This window comes from Musca autumnalis, unplaced genomic scaffold, assembly GCF_047663935.1.
Source record: "Musca autumnalis isolate F117 unplaced genomic scaffold, ASM4766393v1 scaffold_5, whole genome shotgun sequence".
NCBI classification, from domain to species: domain Eukaryota; kingdom Metazoa; phylum Arthropoda; class Insecta; order Diptera; family Muscidae; genus Musca; species Musca autumnalis.
Window position 1 is genome coordinate 210350261 of NW_027412088.1, and position 18407 is coordinate 210368667.

Below are 18407 nucleotides of genomic sequence, written 5' to 3' on the forward strand. Positions count from 1 at the left end.
TAGGATCATTAATAGTAAACGAATGAAACGTTGAGGGGGACCATCATTGCTGCACATAAACGTATGGCATATGGGTCGCAACATATTCCTCCTCGGCGTTTCCGATGTATTATACGAAGCAATAACATTTCACATAGCTTAGCCATTAATTTTCTGTATTATTTGTAGAAAATATTCTTTCAGTACAAACAAATATAACCTTATTTATTTACAATAGAGTTCAAACCAACTCGGTATTACACAACACGTTTAATACATATTGCATTTTGTGGTTCAGTGTATTCTCAAAATGTTTCCACCATTTAAATTTTAATATTCTTCGTGCATATTGTTGTAGTAAATGCATCCCAATGTGGATATTGTATTTTTGGAATGATATGAAAAAGAAGGAATATTGAGAGGATATGGAAAAAGGAATATTTGAACGATCAAACCAAAGAACTAAAATATAGATTGCCTGTTTGGAAGACTTATGTACGTGTGTGTGCCTACTCCAAATGAAAATCCTGCCTTAAAGTATACATGGAATACAAATGTGCCGCCACAGAGACAGTCTGGTTCGCCACATTAACTTGCATCAGACTTCCAAGTGAAGTGTGCGACTTTAAAAATATATGTATATTCTGAAACTTGCCTTCTTGTGTAAAGACTAGCAGATAACTTATTGTTTAAGAATCAAATGATATTATACTTAATATTCTATAATATAGAATATTTATTATTCTATATAAATATAATATGTAGTTATGTATATTTAATACGACATAACAGAATCTAGTTGTAATATTCTACTTATAAGACGAGTTTGTTAAGATACTTAGCATTAGGACATTTATTTTATAATTTCTAACGCAATTTAATTGAACTGTAAAAAAATATTAAATAAAAACCAAATAAATTATATTTATACCTTTAAAAAAAAAGATGTGTTAAATGCATGACAAATTGGGCTAATTTGATACCACGAAGTAGCTCCATCATAAAGTGATCAAGTGCCAAATCAAATACCAGTATGACGCAGTGCACGAATGCTTTGCATGAAGTCAGCCAATAATTTGGCAAAATTTGGCTAATAATTAAATTCCTCATATATACACAAAGCTCGACTTATGTTTTAATTAAATTAAGATTCTTCATAAGGAAATTCTGAACATCACCTTCTTATTTAAACCATTCATTGCCAATGGTTGCGAAAATTCACGTAACACTCGGTTATTTTAGCATATTTTTGTGGGGTTTTTAAAATTGTCTTATAGTATTATGGTTGACTTCCGAAACATTAGTTGTTTTGCAAATGTCTGAAGTATTGTGTTTCATAACTATAGATGGGATTCTACCCGGTATTTACCCAAAACTTGGGTAAATACCTGGTAAATTCCCGATAAATACCTTTTCGGGTGTTCATTTGGGTGCTTTGTCGAAGAGGACCAAAATCTCAAGATTATCAGCTGAAATCAAAAGTTAAGCCATCAGATATATGAAAAAAATAATATCGGTCCAGCATTTACGTTTTTCCGCAAGAAGGACTTCAACAAACCGTTCTAAAAGCCCTCATAAATCAAAAATTACGCCGTAACTATATATGAGAGATTTGCCAAAAATATGGACCAAAATTGGTAAAATATTAACTAGTCACATTTCCAAAAAAAGGTAATTTTATTCATAGTCAGACAAAATTTATTAAAATACGGCGTTTTCGCGTCCAATTGGATGATTTTAGTTTCTGTAGTTTTTACCCACATATTGAGTAAATACCTGGGTAGTTAATGCAGGCGAATAATATTTTATTCTTCCGAACCCCGATCACGCGACTGGTACTAAAATATTTGATTTGGTTGCGTATAATTCTCATGTACACATTCTACATAACTTTGATATAAATGGCACGTATAATATTATGAGTATTGACAAACACAACACATGTCCGGGTTTTGCCAAGTGAAATTAAGAAAGTGAATGGAACCAGTATACAACCACTACAACATAAGGAATAATTAAAAATTATAACAAATCAGAAAAGAAAACAAAAAGTGTAAAAATAAAATATGTAGTTAATTAGAATTGGGCTTTGTTCAAGAGACGATTTTTGTATGAGAAAAAATTGGTGCCACCGTGGTGCAATGGTATGCACACCCGCCTTGCACGCTGAAGGTCGTGGGTTCGATTCCCCGGCCAAGCAACATCAAATTTTCAACGGTGGCAAAATACCCCTCAGTAATGTTGGCGACATTTCCTGAGTATTTCAGTCATGCAAAATTTCTCTACAAGTGGTGTCTCAGGACCCGCCGTTCGGATTCGGCGATAAACAGTAGGTCCCATATCATTAAGCTAATATGAATCGGGGTGCACTCATTGATATGAGAGAAGTCTCCCTTGTCCCATCTGGGATGTTTATGGAACAATTATATATTATGAGAAAAAATTTTCTTTGTCCTAAATGTTACGTGGTACCAAAAAATATGCCTACGACAACGACTACGCCAACGACCGCAAAAATGTCTACGCCGAAAACTTATTTTGATTGTAAAAACTGTAGGGATAGTTGTTCTTCCGAATTAATAGTTTAAAAATGATCTACTAATAATTCTATTAATTTTTGTTACCAAAAGAATTTTTTAAAAATGTAAATTTTGAAATTTCGATTAGACGTTACGACACATCAGTTTGCAATTTTGGATACGACAACGCCAACCGTAATAAGGGTGAATACTTTAAAAGCACAATTCTAATTAACTAAACTCAAAGAATATATCAGAAGCTGATTTTAGTCCGATATCTGTTAAAGTCTAGAAGTTATGGCCAATTTTTACATTTGCAAAAAGTTGCTGATTTGTTCCATGGGTTCTTTTTTCGTGTCACATTTCACCAAACCAACTTTTCAATTGTGTTCCACCCCCTTTACGTCAAGTGGGTTAAATAAAACAGTAGTATGAGAAAGAAATACATTAGATACTATTTTTAAATGTTTCCTCTACATTTATTTAAGGGGTTGCCACTTGTCATTTTGAATAATAGCAATTTTTTTGTTTAGTTAATCTTATATGTTTTGTGTTAGCAGGAGGGGTTAAAATTAAGCGAAAAAAATAATTTGATTTGAATCGATATGTAAGAGCTCACATTGTCATGGTGCACAATGATTCGACTTTTCTTGTTCGTTTCCGAAGACATCAGACATCAAACAATTAATCGTCGTACGCTTTTCAAGCCATATAGTCGCCATATGATCAGTTTAGCCGCAGAAGTAGGCGACCATTTGTTTCGAAGTGCTTCGTTAATGAACAACTTTAGTTAGATTTGGCTCGTGTTCGAAGACCCCATGGTCGATTGCTGTTTTGTTTCGGGCTCATACGCATACATATATCCTGTGACGACGGTATGAACGTCTTGTGAAGCACCGCTATCGTATTTTTTAACATTTCTTAGCACCAATCGACACGATTCTTTTTGAGCGATTGTCAAATTGTGGAGGTTCCAACGATAACAAACCTTTTCACGGACAGATGTTCATGCAATATCGAATGTATGCTGGTGCAAAAAATGACCAAGGTTCCCTCTATCTCACATGATGGTTTTGATGGTTTTTGAGCGTCTCTAAAAATAATATTTGTATTTTTTACACACAAGTGCCCAGGGACGTACGGGGGGGGGAGGGCACGGGGGGCCCGGGCCCCCCCCGAAATGGTTTGGTCGAACAAAATTTTTTAAGCTACTGTAACTAGTTATTATATTTTTTCTCATAAAAATGTTTGTATATTTGAAGATTTCAAATTAAAACTTATATTTTCTTAAGTTTCTGAACAGAAAATGTACATCATTAACAAGTTTTGTAAGAAAATATTTTAAAAAATTTTGTTTGTGTAGTAGAATGAACAGAGTTAATGTGAATAACTACTTACCAGTGGTGTATAGAACCACAAAAACAACCCTGTATGAAAACACAACTATGTATGAAAACACAACTATGTATTGAAATAGATTTAAGTAATCGATTGAAAAGAAAGACGCAATAAAGAAAAAGCCATTCGTTTGGTATCGTTTGAAGAGTCAACAGCTCAGGTGTGCGCGAACCCATTGCCAACAGACAAATTCGGTATACGCAGAAAACACTGAAGAAAAATTGTGTGTGGCCAACGAATAAACGAACGCTGAAGTTTTATTAAAACAGCCTGAAGTAATAAAAAAAAAAAAAAACCTGAGGAATCGCCAACTATGGGACGAGAAGAATTAATGGAGGATTTGAAGAAGCTGGGAATTACTTTCCCGGACACAGCGACAATTACGCAATTACGTGATCTCTTGAGAAATGTGGTTGGCGACGGCGCGTCAGGACAAGTAGGCGAGCAAACCAGCCAGCAGATACATACAGAAGCGGACGGACAGGCTCTTAACAATGTGTGTGTTCAAGCAAACGAACAAACCGTCACCAGCCAGCAAGTACATACAGACATACAAAGAACGGTACAACAAGAAGTGGACGGACGGGTTGTTAACAGTGTGCGTAACCAAGCAAGCGAACAAACCGCCATAAGCCAGCAGATACATACAAACATGCAAACTGTACAACAAGAAGCTGAAAGCGAATTGCAAAAGTTAGAGAAGCAGTTGCAAATGAAATTGCGATTGCTTAAATTACAAAATGAGATCAATGAGCTGGAAGCAAAGAAAGTGGAGAATAAGAAAAATGTGAATTTCGTCGACGTTGAAGGAGCCATTATGAAATTTACTGGTGATGACAACCAGAGTGTGGCCAAATGGACTAAGGAGTTTGAAAGAGTGACTTCAGTGATTGGCTGCAACTCAACTGAGCAATTTCTTTTCGCCAGAAGAATGATGGCTGGAAGTGCCAGCTTATTTATGCGCTCTTCAAACGCAACTACTTGGGAAGAATTTAAAAAAGAGCTCAATGCCGAGTTTACACGATCTATGGGGGTAAAAGAGGCCCTCAAGAAATTGGAAAATCGCAAATGGCACCGACAAGCGGAGAGCCTCCACCGGTATACATTAATAATGCAGGAACTGGCGGAGGATACTCCGATAAATGAAGCAGAGTTGGTTGAATACATTGTGGAGGGTATCCAAGACAAGGAGTTCACGGCCACAATACCAATCAACTGCACAACATTGGCGGCCTTTAAAAAATGCATCCCGAAATACGAGGCCATATTGAAGGAGAGAGGTGTGAAACAGGCGGTAAGAAAGACAGAAGTGCGGTGCTATAATTGCCAACAATTTGGGCATTACTCAGGCGAGTGCAAAAGAGAATACCGACCGAAAGGAACCTGTTACAAATGCGGAAAAATGGGCCATTTTAAAAAGGACTGTCCTGAACGAGCTGTGGCCGCACTGAACGAGGAAGAAGTGGAAGAAGATGAAATCGGATGGAGAATGAAGGTAAGAGTAGCTTTGGGGCCTCCCTATTCTGGGTCTAATTTCTATTTTGTTTATTCCTTAATTGATACTGGCAGCCCGTCCAGCTTTATAAATGAAGAGGTAGTACGTGCGTTGAGCCCCGATATTATAATTGGAAGGAAAATGAAGACAGGATATAAGGATTTAAATGGGGAGTCATTAAAAACATATGGCAAAATTAGGATTAAGATAGAATTTAATGGAAAAGAAAAAGAAATGAATTTAAATGTTTTAGTAAGAAAAGCCCCTTGCCCTTTGGTGTTAGGACGGGACTTTTTGAGTTCTTTTGATATTACTTTAAGTTATAAAAATGAAAATACCAAAAAGCATAAATTAAAAGAAAACAAAAGTAGCCTTAAGATATTTCTATACGCGGTACCCAAAGTTGTAGAAAGTTGGGAAGCGCTAAAAATAAAAAGTGGAAACAAAAACAAAATGTGCAGTGTTTGTGTTGGGAAGGAAGATGGGGTGGAAAAAGATACAGAATACAAAACTGAAGGGACTGAAAAGGAAATCATAATTAAACATTTGGGAACTGCAGGGACGGAAGAGGACAGTGATGAAAGGAATGAGAAGGAAGATGAGGTGGAAAAAGATACAGAATACAAAACTGAAGAGACTGAAAAGGAAATCATAACTAAACATTTGGGAACTGCAGGGACGGAAGAGAACAGTCATGAAAGGAATGAGGGAATACAATTACTACAAACAGTAGGAAATATAGAAGAAATTAAAGATATTGAGTGGGATATTAACCCGCAATTGGGATTGCGCGATAAACAAGAAATTAAGGAAATAATTAAGGAAAATTATCCGAAGGAAAATAATGCCGAGTTGACAACATCAGACTTTAGGGCCTCGATAATAGTGACGTCAGACAATGCAACGTATTGCCCACCAAGAAGACTGTCCTTTGCAGAGAAGCGGGAAGTAAATAGAATCATAGCGGACCTATTGAAAAAGGAGATTATAAGGCCAAGCAATTCCCCATATGCGTCACCCATCGTTTTGACAAAGAAGAAGAGTGGGGAAATCCGAATGTGCGTAGACTATAGGGCCCTTAATAAAATAACAGTCAGGGACAATTATCCCCTCCCACTGATAGAGGACTGTTTGGAGTATTTAGAAGGGAAAGAGTGGTTCACTATCATGGACCTTAAGTCAGGATTCCACCAAATCAGAATGGAGGAAAATTCAATAAAATATACATCTTTCGTAGTGCCCAATGGACAGTACGAGTTCATGAGAATGCCATTTGGTCTAAAAAACGGACCAGCAATATTTCAGAGATTTATTGCAGGGGTCTTTAAGGACTTTTTAGAGAAAAACGAAATGGTAATCTATATGGACGATATAGTAATAGCTTCAAAGACGCTACAGGAACACATTCTGCTGATAGGAAGAGTTTTGGACAGGCTAGCTAGTTATGGGTTAAAATTAAAAATACAAAAGTGTAAACTGGCCTATAGAGAAATAGAGTACCTGGGATACAAGGTATCAGGGAAGGGCATCGAACCATCGGAAAACCACATAAATACAATCAGGCAATACCCAATACCAAAGAATGTGAAGGAGATGCAGGCCTTTTTGGGGTTGTGTGCATATTTTCGAAAATTCGTAAAAGGTTTTTCGTTGATAGCAAAGCCTTTGTATGCACTAACAAAAGACGGAGTCAAGTACATAATGAATGATGAATGTAAAGAAGCAATAGAGACATTAAAACGGCACTTAACATCTAGCCCAATTTTAGCGATATACAATCCTAAAAGAGAAACGCAGCTACATTGCGACGCAAGTGCGATAGGATTTGGAGCAATCCTAATGCAGAAACAGGACGATAAGGTGTTCCACCCAATAGCTTATTTTTCAAAACAGACAACGGACTCGGAAAGCAGATACCATAGTTTCGAGCTAGAAGCACTAGCCATTATATACGCATTGAGAAGATTCAGACCGTATTTAGAAGGAATCAAGTTCAAAATTGTGACGGACTGTAATTCATTGGCACTGACATTAGCAAAGAAAAACATCAATAGCCGAATAGCAAGGTGGGCATTGGAATTAGAGAACTATGATTACTCCGTCGAACACAGACCAGGGGATAAAATGGGACATGTTGACGCACTTTCTAGAATTGAACAGAATAATAATAAGGTAATAGCAACCATAGAGTCAGAAGACATTGACTTCCAACTATGTGCAGCTCAAGCGAGGGACCCAGAAATAAAAAATTTGAAAATTAAATTGGAAGAGGGAACCGTGAGCGGCTATGACATGGTGAATGGAGTAATTTACAGGAAACTTAATGGCAATTTAAGATTTTTCGTTCCAAAGGGAATGGAAAATGACTTAATTAAAAACATACATGAAAAGGTAGGACATTTAGGGGTGGATAAAGTATATTTAAAAATGAAGGACCACTATTGGTTCCCAGATATGAAACAAAAGATTGAGGAAAATAAGAAAAACTGTATCAAATGTATAATGTACTCCGCCCCTCACAGACCCAACGCACGAGCACTGCATAGTATCCCGAAAGAGACAAGGCCATTTCACACAATCCATTTAGACCACTTGGGCCCGTTGCCCTCATTACAATCTAAGAGAAAGCATATTCTAGTGGTCATCGATGCATTTACAAAATTTGTCAGGTTATACCCGGTATTGACCACAAGCACCAAAGAGGTTAAGGCGGCACTTACTAAATACTTTGATTATTATAGTAGGCCAGTACGATGTATTACGGATAGAGGAAGTTGCTTCACGTCAGGGGAATTTTCGGAATATTTGAATGAAAGAAACATAGATCACATCAAGGTGGCTGTTCACTCACCCCAAGCTAATGGTCAGGTAGAACGGGTGAACAGGACCTTGGTGGGAATGTTGGCTAAACTTAGTGAGCCAGTAGCACATGCCGACTGGGTGAAGCAGCTTGGCAAAATCGAGTTCGCGTTTAATAATACAATTAATAGATCCATTGGGGATACTCCGAGCAGGGTTTTATTTGGGGTTAACCAAAGAGGCGAAGTCGTAGACAAGCTTTCCGAATACCTAGAGGAGAACTTTTTGGGCCCGGGGGAGGGTATCAAGGAAATTCGAGATAAAGCGGGGGCTGCCATTGTAAAGGCACAAAAATATAACGAGCGGCGGGCAGATGAAAAGGGGTGTAAGGTTGATTCGTTTCAAACAGGTGATTTTGTTGTAATTAAGAACGTGGATACAACGGTGGGGGTTAACAAAAAATTGTTGCCCAAGTATAAGGGACCTTACGTAGTGCATAAGGTGCTGCCGAAGGATAGGTATGTGGTTAGAGATATAGAAAACTGCCAAATTACACAAATCCCCTATGACGGGGTTATAGAGGCATGCAACATGAGATTGTGGAAAAAAGTTGACCCAGGGACCCAGGGCTGCTCTACCTTGTAATGTATATAGTAGTTGAAATGTATATAACTTTAGGTTAAGTAGTCTAAGTATGTAGTTACCAGATTAAAATAAGTTACTTTTACTATAATTTAATTGTACTGGAGTGACCGAGGCGGTCACTACCGTCAGGTTGGACGAGATGTAGTAGAATGAACAGAGTTAATGTGAATAACTACTTACCAGTGGTGTATAGAACCACAAAAACAACCCTGTATGAAAACACAACTATGTATGAAAACACAACTATGTATTGAAATAGATTTAAGTAATCGATTGAAAAGAAAGACGCAATAAAGAAAAAGCCATTCGTTTGGTATCGTTTGAAGAGTCAACATTTGTAAGCTGTTTTTGAGAGAAACTTCCAATGAAATCTGAATTACTTCTTCATGTCATATCATTCCACTATCAAATGCGAATCCTTAATGAATGTACTCCAAGTTTATGTCATATTCGAACTATACAGAGCTCTCGAGCTTAACTCATCCTGTAATAACAAAAATAACGAGTTCAGTATTGTGGGAATGGAAGTATATGAAAAAATGTCTATTGGATACAATGAATGAAGGGTCGGTCCTTCGTGGACTACATCTTGGAAACCAATTAGAAATTTGTTTTACTGCCATCGCCAAAATTTTGTTATTCTATTTTAGACAAATTTGCTGCTAAACTGTATGAGAAAATAATGAAGACAAATGAATCACCGAAGTAGAATTGTAGCCTCAGACTTTAAGGTTACGAGATTATATACACTAGGATACGATACAAATATGTAGGTCTCATCAAAATAATGATTTTAGACTCCACATAAATATGTTTGGACAGGTTGTTTGTCTGGCAGGTTGGAACTCATGATAACTCTCGAACGGATCAACCGATTTGGTCCAAGTTATGGATCTCGTAATGTTTTGTCCAAATTTAAGTCATATCGGTACCTCCGCCATAAAAGTTCACAATTTTCACTAAAATGGTCGAAGGGACTAACCGATTCGGTCCAAAATCGAACCTAATATGGACTATCTTGGTCCACTCGCAAAATTACTTCCAAAAGTACATCAAGTTCCAAGAGAATATGTTTGGACAACATCTTCAGGTCACTCATACAAGTCTAACGTAACCGCAGTTTAAAGACTGTTTGAGGATCCTTTGGACATTTTGTAGTCTTGTTTACAGCGATATCCTATTTTCGTGGACAAGTTAATGCTTCCTGACAAAGCTCTAAATGCTACGGTAACCAACTAAAATAGCTTATGGGCGCGGTAACTATCGAGAGGAGCGTCTCTCAAAATAAGATCCATTTCTAAAATTATTTAGCTTATTATAACCGAATAATTAAGTGGGGTTCAATAAGGATCGATTGTTATTTGTCAAAAATATATAGAACTAAGTCCATCAAAGTGTTTGTCCAAAGTCCATCAAAGTGTCGAATCCAATAAAAAAAAAATAAGTTTTTACAATTTTTACCACATTTACACATTTTGCGTTCCCGTACACAAAATTTATATGAAAATCGTTTACGACTTTTACAACTTTTACGACTTTTACCACTTTATAAAGTACGGGAACAGGCCAAATATAATACTTCTTCTTTAACATTATAATAAAAGTAAAAAATAATCCTGAATCAGACTCTATCTCTTCCGGTAAATAACACTGTGCAGTATTTTTAAGGTATTCTTGTGCAAAAAATTTGAAGTGAGGATTTTTGAAAGTACAGACCCAAAGTACAAAATATTGTAGCTGTGAAAATTCTCCACAAGATTGAATTTTATGATATTTTCGTAGGTTTTACCGTTTTTGAGATATAGAAGTTAAGGCGCTCAGTGCGCCTTAACTAACTTTTGATGAAAACCGCTTACACATGGGAAGATTTCGCTGATTCTGAAACAGCAATGTTTATAGATAGATAAGAAAAATAAAAAATCAGAAAAAATCGCCGTAGGGATTTTTAAATATATTGCGATCAAAATTCACAATTTTAGGGGGTTTTTAGATTTTCACGATTTTGCTTGGAAACCGCAAGTCGTATCGAAATGAGTGGGAAGATTTCGCTGATTCTGAAACAGCAATGTTCATAAATAAGAAAAATAAAAAAATCAGAAAAAATCGCCAGAGGGACTTTTAAATAAATTGCGATCAAAATTCACAATTTTAGGGGGTTTTTAGATTTTCACGATTTTGCTTGGAAACTACAAGTCGTATCGAAATGAGTCTAAAGAAAATGTTGTGCCTATGAAAATTCTCTACAAGACTGACCTTTAGGTTTTTTCGTAGGTTTTACCATTTTTGAGATATAGAGGATCAGTTCAAATTTTTAGGTTTTTATCTTAAGTCTTCAAGATTTTGCTTGGAAACCGCAAGTCATATCTTATGGAGAATTTTCACAGCTACAAAATGTTTTTTAGGCTAATTTACATAGGACACGCGGTTTCCAAGCCAAATCGTGAAAACCTAAAGAACCCCTAAAAATGTGAACTTAAATCGCGATTTATTTGAAAATCCCTCCGGCGATTTTTTTTTTGTTTCTTGATATGTCTCATCTATGAACATTCTAGTTTCAGAATCTGCAAAAACTTCCCAGGTGTAAGCACCTTCCATTTAAATTTAGTTAAGGCACACCGTGTTCAGCTTGGATGTGATGGCCCCCTCTAAACATTGCTAATTATCGACTTTTTACAGAAACTCGGGGCTATATCTCTGAAACCAATGCAAATCTTCTTCTGACCTCTGAAGCAAATTTGTAGATAAGGGTCAGAATAACATATTTGGACAAATATTGAACTGGAAAAACTACATTTATTACCTCAAATTTTATAATATATCTAAAAATTCCATAATTTGTATAGATTTCGCACCATATCTCCAAAACTGTTAAATTTTTCTTAATGTTTTCATTTGGAAACATATAAACGACAACGGCAGCCGATATTCTTAAAAATTAGGCTAAGATCATCGAAGTAGTAAAAATCTTGCTATAGCGAAGACAACGGCAATTCTTTGTGGTTGTAAAATTCTGCGATAAACTATAACGTGAGCCGGTATGATTAAAAACTTCAATATACTGAAAACGGGGCTTAAATTTTACATGGCGACTTTACCGAACCGGGCCACGTTCGTCTATTTTCAATTCTAAATATCCTACTCTGTAAATTTTAAAATTGTATCCTAAATATTATGAATTCTTTCTATTGAATTTATATACTTTGTACCAATATTTCATATAAAATTCGAAAAATCGAATTTTTTTTTGGCTCATTTTAAAGTACACGTAGAATAGAATATGTGCCAAAATTTTCAGTCCATCGGACAAAAATTTACCGAAATATTAGCTATCGAAGGGCAACATTTATTGTGTTCTGTATGTAGCATAGAATCTAAAAACGTCTTTTCCTCGAAATGGTACTTTTGAAAGCGGTGCCAACTGTAGCTCGAAAACGGATGCTCCGGTCTTTATCAGCCCTATTCTGAACGCATGGGAGTTGGGAATTTTTCCCATTCCCACATTTTCGTATTCTGAACAAAATTTTGTGGGAGTTTTTTTCCCATCTCCTCTCATTCTGAATGAAGTTCGAATTGGGAATTTGTTCCCATGGGAAAAAAGTATACATTCTCTATCTTGAATTGTGGGAGAATTTTGCGTCTTTTTGTGGGAAAAATCTCCCCAGCAAACAGTGTGGGAGTTTGAAAAAAAAATTCAAGAAATTTCATATTTTTATGAAATTTCATATTTTAAGACATCTACACGACAAAATTATTGCAAATATTTATAATCGCCATGTGTTTGCTTAATAAAAGCATACAAAATGTACTGTAAAATATGTCATTAGTAGACTTCGGATTTTGCATATTCTTATATGATACAAAAACCTGCAAGAATCTAACATGTTTTACACCGATAAAAAATTTTCCTTTATGTTATCGAACAAAACAAAAAAAGTAGTAAAAATTAGTAGATTTTTGCAGTTCTGGAACAGACCATATGTATTGAAATACGAGAAAAAGAGTCATGGTTGATTCTATTAACGCAGAACAACAAGTAAAAACAAATCAATTTGAAAAGAATTTTTGGCAATAATTATTAAAATATATTGGAAAATAACCATAATATACACAGCCCTATTCTGAACATTCCCATGGGAACTGTTTCCCATGGGAGCGAAATTTCCCATTCCCACGTTTTCCATATTCTCAACGACGTGGGAACATCAAATCATGGGAATTGAATTTTCGAAATTCGAAATTAGTTACACCAAATTATGATAGCATACTTTTAGGGGGCTGTAATTTTGTTTTGTAATACAAAATGCCTATTTGCATTGAATTCGCGGTTTTTGAATTAGATTAGCAAAAGCACAACTTACTTAATTCAACAACCGTGCATTGATTTATGGATTTTTTAAGTGAATGGAGTCAACGATGTGTGATGTTGTTCTAATAAGCACATTTTCTTCAGAATGTGCGAATTGGTGTACGCATTTTTTAATTAGTAGGCAAACATAATTTGTACGTAAAAAGTAATAGGAACTTTTTAAGTTTGTAACGAATTTAAAAATTGTATGTTGATACCGAGTAATTTTAGTTAGGGGTTTAACGAGTATATCGCTAGTTTTACTTATTCCTAATGATCGCTAGAACTCGTATTTTGCATATTTTTAAAAAAATTCAAAAAGATAAGTTCGGATATTTTTCTCGATTATTACATATTTTTGCTTGTTATTACATATCGTCACCATAAAAATCCGAAGACGTATCTCAAAAAAAAAAAAAAAATAATAATAATAAAATACGTTTGTGATTGAATCTAAAACTAAAACACATGCCCTTGCAAAATTTCAAGCTTCTACGTTCAAAAATAACGATCCTATTCAAGAAAAGGCATTTCGGAAAATGGAATAGCATTGCAATAATTTGGCATATATGTATGTACGCCTGTGATCTTTGTCGTGTCGTTGAGGAGACTAACACGTTTTCAATAGAACGTTGGTCGTCTGATTTAAAAAACCCGAAAGTTATATTACGAAAATGAATAAAAGTTGTAAAGATTGTATATATTATGGTTATTTTCCAATATATTTTAATAATTATTGCCAAAAATTCTTTTGAAATTGATTTGTTTTTACTTGTTGTTCTGCGTTAATAGAATCAACCATGACTCTTTTTCTCGTATTTCAATACAAATGGTCTGTTCCAGAACTGCAAAAATCTACTAATTTTTACTACTTTTTCTTGTTTTGTTCGATAACATAAAGGGAAATTTTTTATCGGTGTAAAACAGTTACATTCTTACAGGTTTTTGTATCATATAAGAATATGCAAAATCCGAAGTCTACTAATGACATATTTTACAGTACATTTTGTATGCTTTTATTAAGCAAACACATGGCGATTATAAATATTTGCACTAATTTTGTCGTGTAGATGTCTTAAAATATGAAATTTCATAAAAATATGAAATTTTTTGAATTTTTTTTTCAAACTCCCACACTGTTTGCTGGGGAGATTTTTCCCACAAAAAGACACAAAATTCTCCCACAATTCAAGATAGAGAATGTATACTTTTTTCCCATGGGAACAAATTCCCAATTCGAACTTCATTCAGAATGAGGGGAGATGGGAAATGGGAAAAAAACTCCCACAAAATTTTGTTCAGAATACGAAAATGTGGGAATGGGAAAAAATTCCCAACTCCCATGCGTTCAGAATAGGGCTGACAATCTTTACAACTTTTATTCATTTTCGTAATATAACTTTCGGGTTTTTTAAATCAGACGACCAACGTTCTATTGAAAACGTGTTAGTCTCCTCAACGACACGACAAAGATCACAGGCGTACATACATATATGCCAAATTATTGCAATGCTATTCCATTTTCCGAAATGCCTTTTCTTGAATAGGATCGTTATTTTTGAACGTAGAAGCTTGAAATTTTGCAAGTTTTAGATTCAATCACAAACGTATTTTATTATTATTATTTTTTTTTTTTTTTGAGATACGTCTTCGGATATTTATGGTGACGATATGTAATAACAAGCAAAAATATGTAATAATCGAGAAAAATATCCGAACTTATCTTTTTGAATTTTTTTAAAAATATGCAAAATACGAGTTTTAGCGATCATTAGGAATAAGTAAAACTAGCGATATACTCGTTAAACCCCTAACTAAAATTACTCGGTATCAACATACAATTTTTAAATTCGTTACAAACTTAAAAAGTTCCTATTACTTTTTACATAAAAATTATGTTTGCCTACTAATTAAAAAATGCTTACACCAATTCGCACAATCTGAAGAAAATGTGCTTATTAGAACAACACCACACATCGTTGACTCCATTCACATACAGCCAGTTTCTGTATGTCGAAAGAAGAGTGTGTGCGAATGAAACAGGCCCAAACTCGTGTGTGTTTTTCAAATTTGTTTTTTGTTTTAAAGCAAAGCAAAGGTAAAATTATTTCGAAAACTAATGTTTGGGCGTGTTTCATTCGCACACGTTCTTCTTTCGACATACAGAAACAGGCTGTTAAAAAAATCCATAAATCAATGCACGGTTGTTGAATTAAGTGAGTTGTGCTTTGCTAATCTAATTCAAAAACCGCGAATTCAATGCAAATAGGCATTTTGTATTACAAAACAAAATTACAGCCCCCTAAAAGTATGCTATCATAATTTGGTGTAACTAATTTCGAAAATTCAATTCCCATGATTTGATGTTCCCACGTCGTTGAGAATATGGAAAACGTGGGAATGGGAAATTTCGCTCCCATGGGAATGTTCAGAATAGGTCTGTATATGTTTTTGTGGGACTATTATACACATAAATCATGTGCTTACAGAGAGAGTCTTTAAAAAACTGCTGACGGAGTCCGAAAAATATCAATTTTTTACAGTGTGTTTTTTTTAAATCGAAATTTTGATTTTAACTGTTCAAAATTTTTAAAATTTGATTTTTTAATTCCGTTTCTATAATGGAAAATATTATTAGGTTTGTAATGATCCCACAAAAATTTATGCTGATCGGTTTATTCTTTTTCAAACCACAGTGGGTACCGCAAACTGCTTTAGTAAAAACAGTGCTTTATAAGCGGGCATTTAAATGTAAGATTTTTCAAAAAATAAAATAATATAGAAGGTAACTTAAGGTTTAATAGATTTTTTCTAAAAAATGCATGAAAATGGCTTTTCTCATGCTTATTTATAAGTGGCCATAACCCCTTAAAATAGCTTTACGTAACGCTACACAACATTTGAATTTTTAATGATTTTTGGTCACACACACACTGCAGAATGCAATAATAGGTCTGTCTGGTTACCCTAAAATTTTGTAACAATTTGTACCAATTGTTGCTGGAAGTCGTCTGTTAACACAAAAAGTCGGCAAAAGAGAGCGATTCGAGAGAGACAGTTCTTTTACTGAGAGTTTGCAAATTCTTGCTAGAAAAATTTCTTCGAGCAAGAACTTGCAACTCTTCTTCTTCCTGAAAACAATCATTAAACAAAAATCAAAAATCATTAAAAATGATCTTCGCCCTAAAAAGGCAAAATTTCAAAAAAATAAAAAACAGGCTGATCCCGGCTGGGATTTGAACCGACGTCCTTGAAAAACATATCAAAAATGTTGTCATGGCGTGTTAGCGTTCAAAGCCAAAACTCATAACTTCAAAGTCAGCGCAAAAAGCGTTTTATATGAACAAAATACATTTCTGTGGCCAAGTATCCGCGTTAATGTACAAAAACACATTTGCATTTGAAAAACGATAAGTTCTAGGACAGAGAAGCCATTACATAGTCGATACGTCCGAAGATTTGCTTTACCACCAATGAAACCAGGTAACGTAATTTGGTGACTATGTGGGTTCGAGTCCTTGGCTTTCCTTTTTCACTTGCAAATAATTTCAGATCATCAAGCTTAACTCTAAACGAGAAAATTAACAAAAATCATTAAAAATGATCTTCGCCCTAAAAAGGCAAAATTTCAAAAAAATAAATCATCTGTTTTTAATTTTTCGTTGACTTATGTTTGTGAAAACAAAAACAACAATTTTATTGTGAAAATAGCAAGCCTAATTGTACTGTTTTTTGGAGAACAAAGTTGCAAAGTGGAAAAAATCCTTTTTTGGGTCATTTTCTTTTTTATTTTTAATAAAATACAACATTTATGCTTCCTTTGGTTCCTTCGTTGGCGGACAAATTGTTCGGTTTTGGCAAGTCAGCCGATCGCTTTCTGGTTTTTGCTGGGAAGGTGTCTGTTTACTTTTTACAAATTTCTAGCAAAAGAGAATAAAAACTTCTTACTCTCCGAGAAAATTCTTGCTGGACAATTCTAGCTGGGAAAGTAACCAGACAGACCTAATGTTTTTCATCACCTACCTGTCAATGTTTCTGATTTACAACACAGTTTTGCTTGTGAATAAACCTATTATTTTTTTATTATTAATTATTATTGAGATGGCAATAAATATTGCCACTGATGCAAGAAAATACACTCATACAATCATATAAATTTAGATTAGATCTATAGCAAAGGTGTATGTATGTATGTATATTGTAATAAGACAAGAGGGGGTTAGTGAGTGTTTCAAACTAAGTTCGAAACCAATGTGTTAATAATTTTTGTTGTTGTTGTTTTTAATTAAACATTTTACACAGCTTGCATGTAATTTGTATATTTATCTGTTACAGTGTGTATGTATGTATATAGATAGGTAGATATATATGTATATAAATTTATATTATAGTATTCTATGCTTAGTCGTAATTACGGTGTGGGAAAAGGAGGGAAGATAATATTAACATAAAGAGGGGATGAAAAACAACTGGGATAGAAGATAAGAAAGGGGGTAGAGCTAAAAATAAGAAATGTGTTGTGTATATTTGTGTATAGGGTTTTTATAGTATCCCGATCTTGGAGACATTATACATAATATGCGAATATATCTATTATAGGTTTTCTTTTTTAATTTGTTAAGGCCAATTCCATTGGCAGGTGGTTCTATCAAAAATAATTTCTGTTATATTTGTTGATCCTAACGCTAAGTCTGTTTAGGTGATTCTTGTACGCCTATTCCTATTAGTTTTGTGCCTGGGTACATATATTTGTGTCTGCTTCACTCTCTTGCTTTTCTTCTTCGGCTTCACCTTCTGGGCCAATGAGGGTTGAAGTAGTGGTAGCAGTTGTGGTGGTGGGCGTGGGTGTCGGTGTTGTGGAAGTTGTGGGCGAGGGGATATCCGTTTCGTTATCGGGTATATCGGCACTTAATGTTACATCTGTTGGAGTTTCCTATAAAATAGTACAAAATTCGGCGGTTTCATTAGGAATTTGTCGAGTCATATTTGAGATTGTATAACGAGATATCAATGAACACACTCACCAGTTTTGATTCAACTCTCTGTCGCTCATGCATCGCATTCAATAGTTCGCGCAAATGTTGATTTTCTTTTCTGAGGCGCTCGCGTTCCATGTCACGTTCATTAATTTTGGGCTAAAATATAGAAGCGTTTAATTTTCATAATCATTTCATATAAAAACAAAAATTGATTTGGTATTTCACACGAATCCTATGTGGCGCATGCA

General features: G+C 34.9%; 3 protein-coding genes across 8 annotated transcripts in view; 1 reads left to right on the forward strand and 2 right to left on the reverse strand.

Annotated features, from left to right (window-relative positions):
* pcs (SH3 domain-binding protein parcas) overlaps positions 1–18407 on the reverse strand; it is a 549277-nt gene that overhangs the window by 426271 nt on the left and 104599 nt on the right. The window lies entirely within an intron of this gene.
* On the forward strand, positions 4018–5845 carry LOC141405138 (uncharacterized). Its single transcript, XM_073989162.1, has 2 exons — positions 4018–5391; positions 5466–5845. Exons 1-2 carry the CDS (start codon positions 4210–4212, stop codon positions 5484–5486), a joined length of 1203 nt encoding a protein of 400 aa, XP_073845263.1. The 5' UTR covers positions 4018–4209; the 3' UTR covers positions 5487–5845.
* The window catches only part of RhoGEF2 (Rho guanine nucleotide exchange factor 2), an 89433-nt gene continuing 88263 nt past the window's right edge, over positions 17238–18407 (reverse strand). For all 6 annotated transcript variants that reach the window (XM_073955005.1, XM_073955001.1, XM_073955000.1 and 3 more), the window contains 2 exons: positions 18205–18315; positions 17238–18113 (listed from right to left, as the gene is read on the reverse strand). In XM_073955005.1, coding sequence (XP_073811106.1) covers positions 17904–18113; positions 18205–18315 — 321 coding nt within the window. In that variant the 3' untranslated portion in view covers positions 17238–17903. The remainder of the gene's footprint in view (positions 18114–18204; positions 18316–18407) is intronic.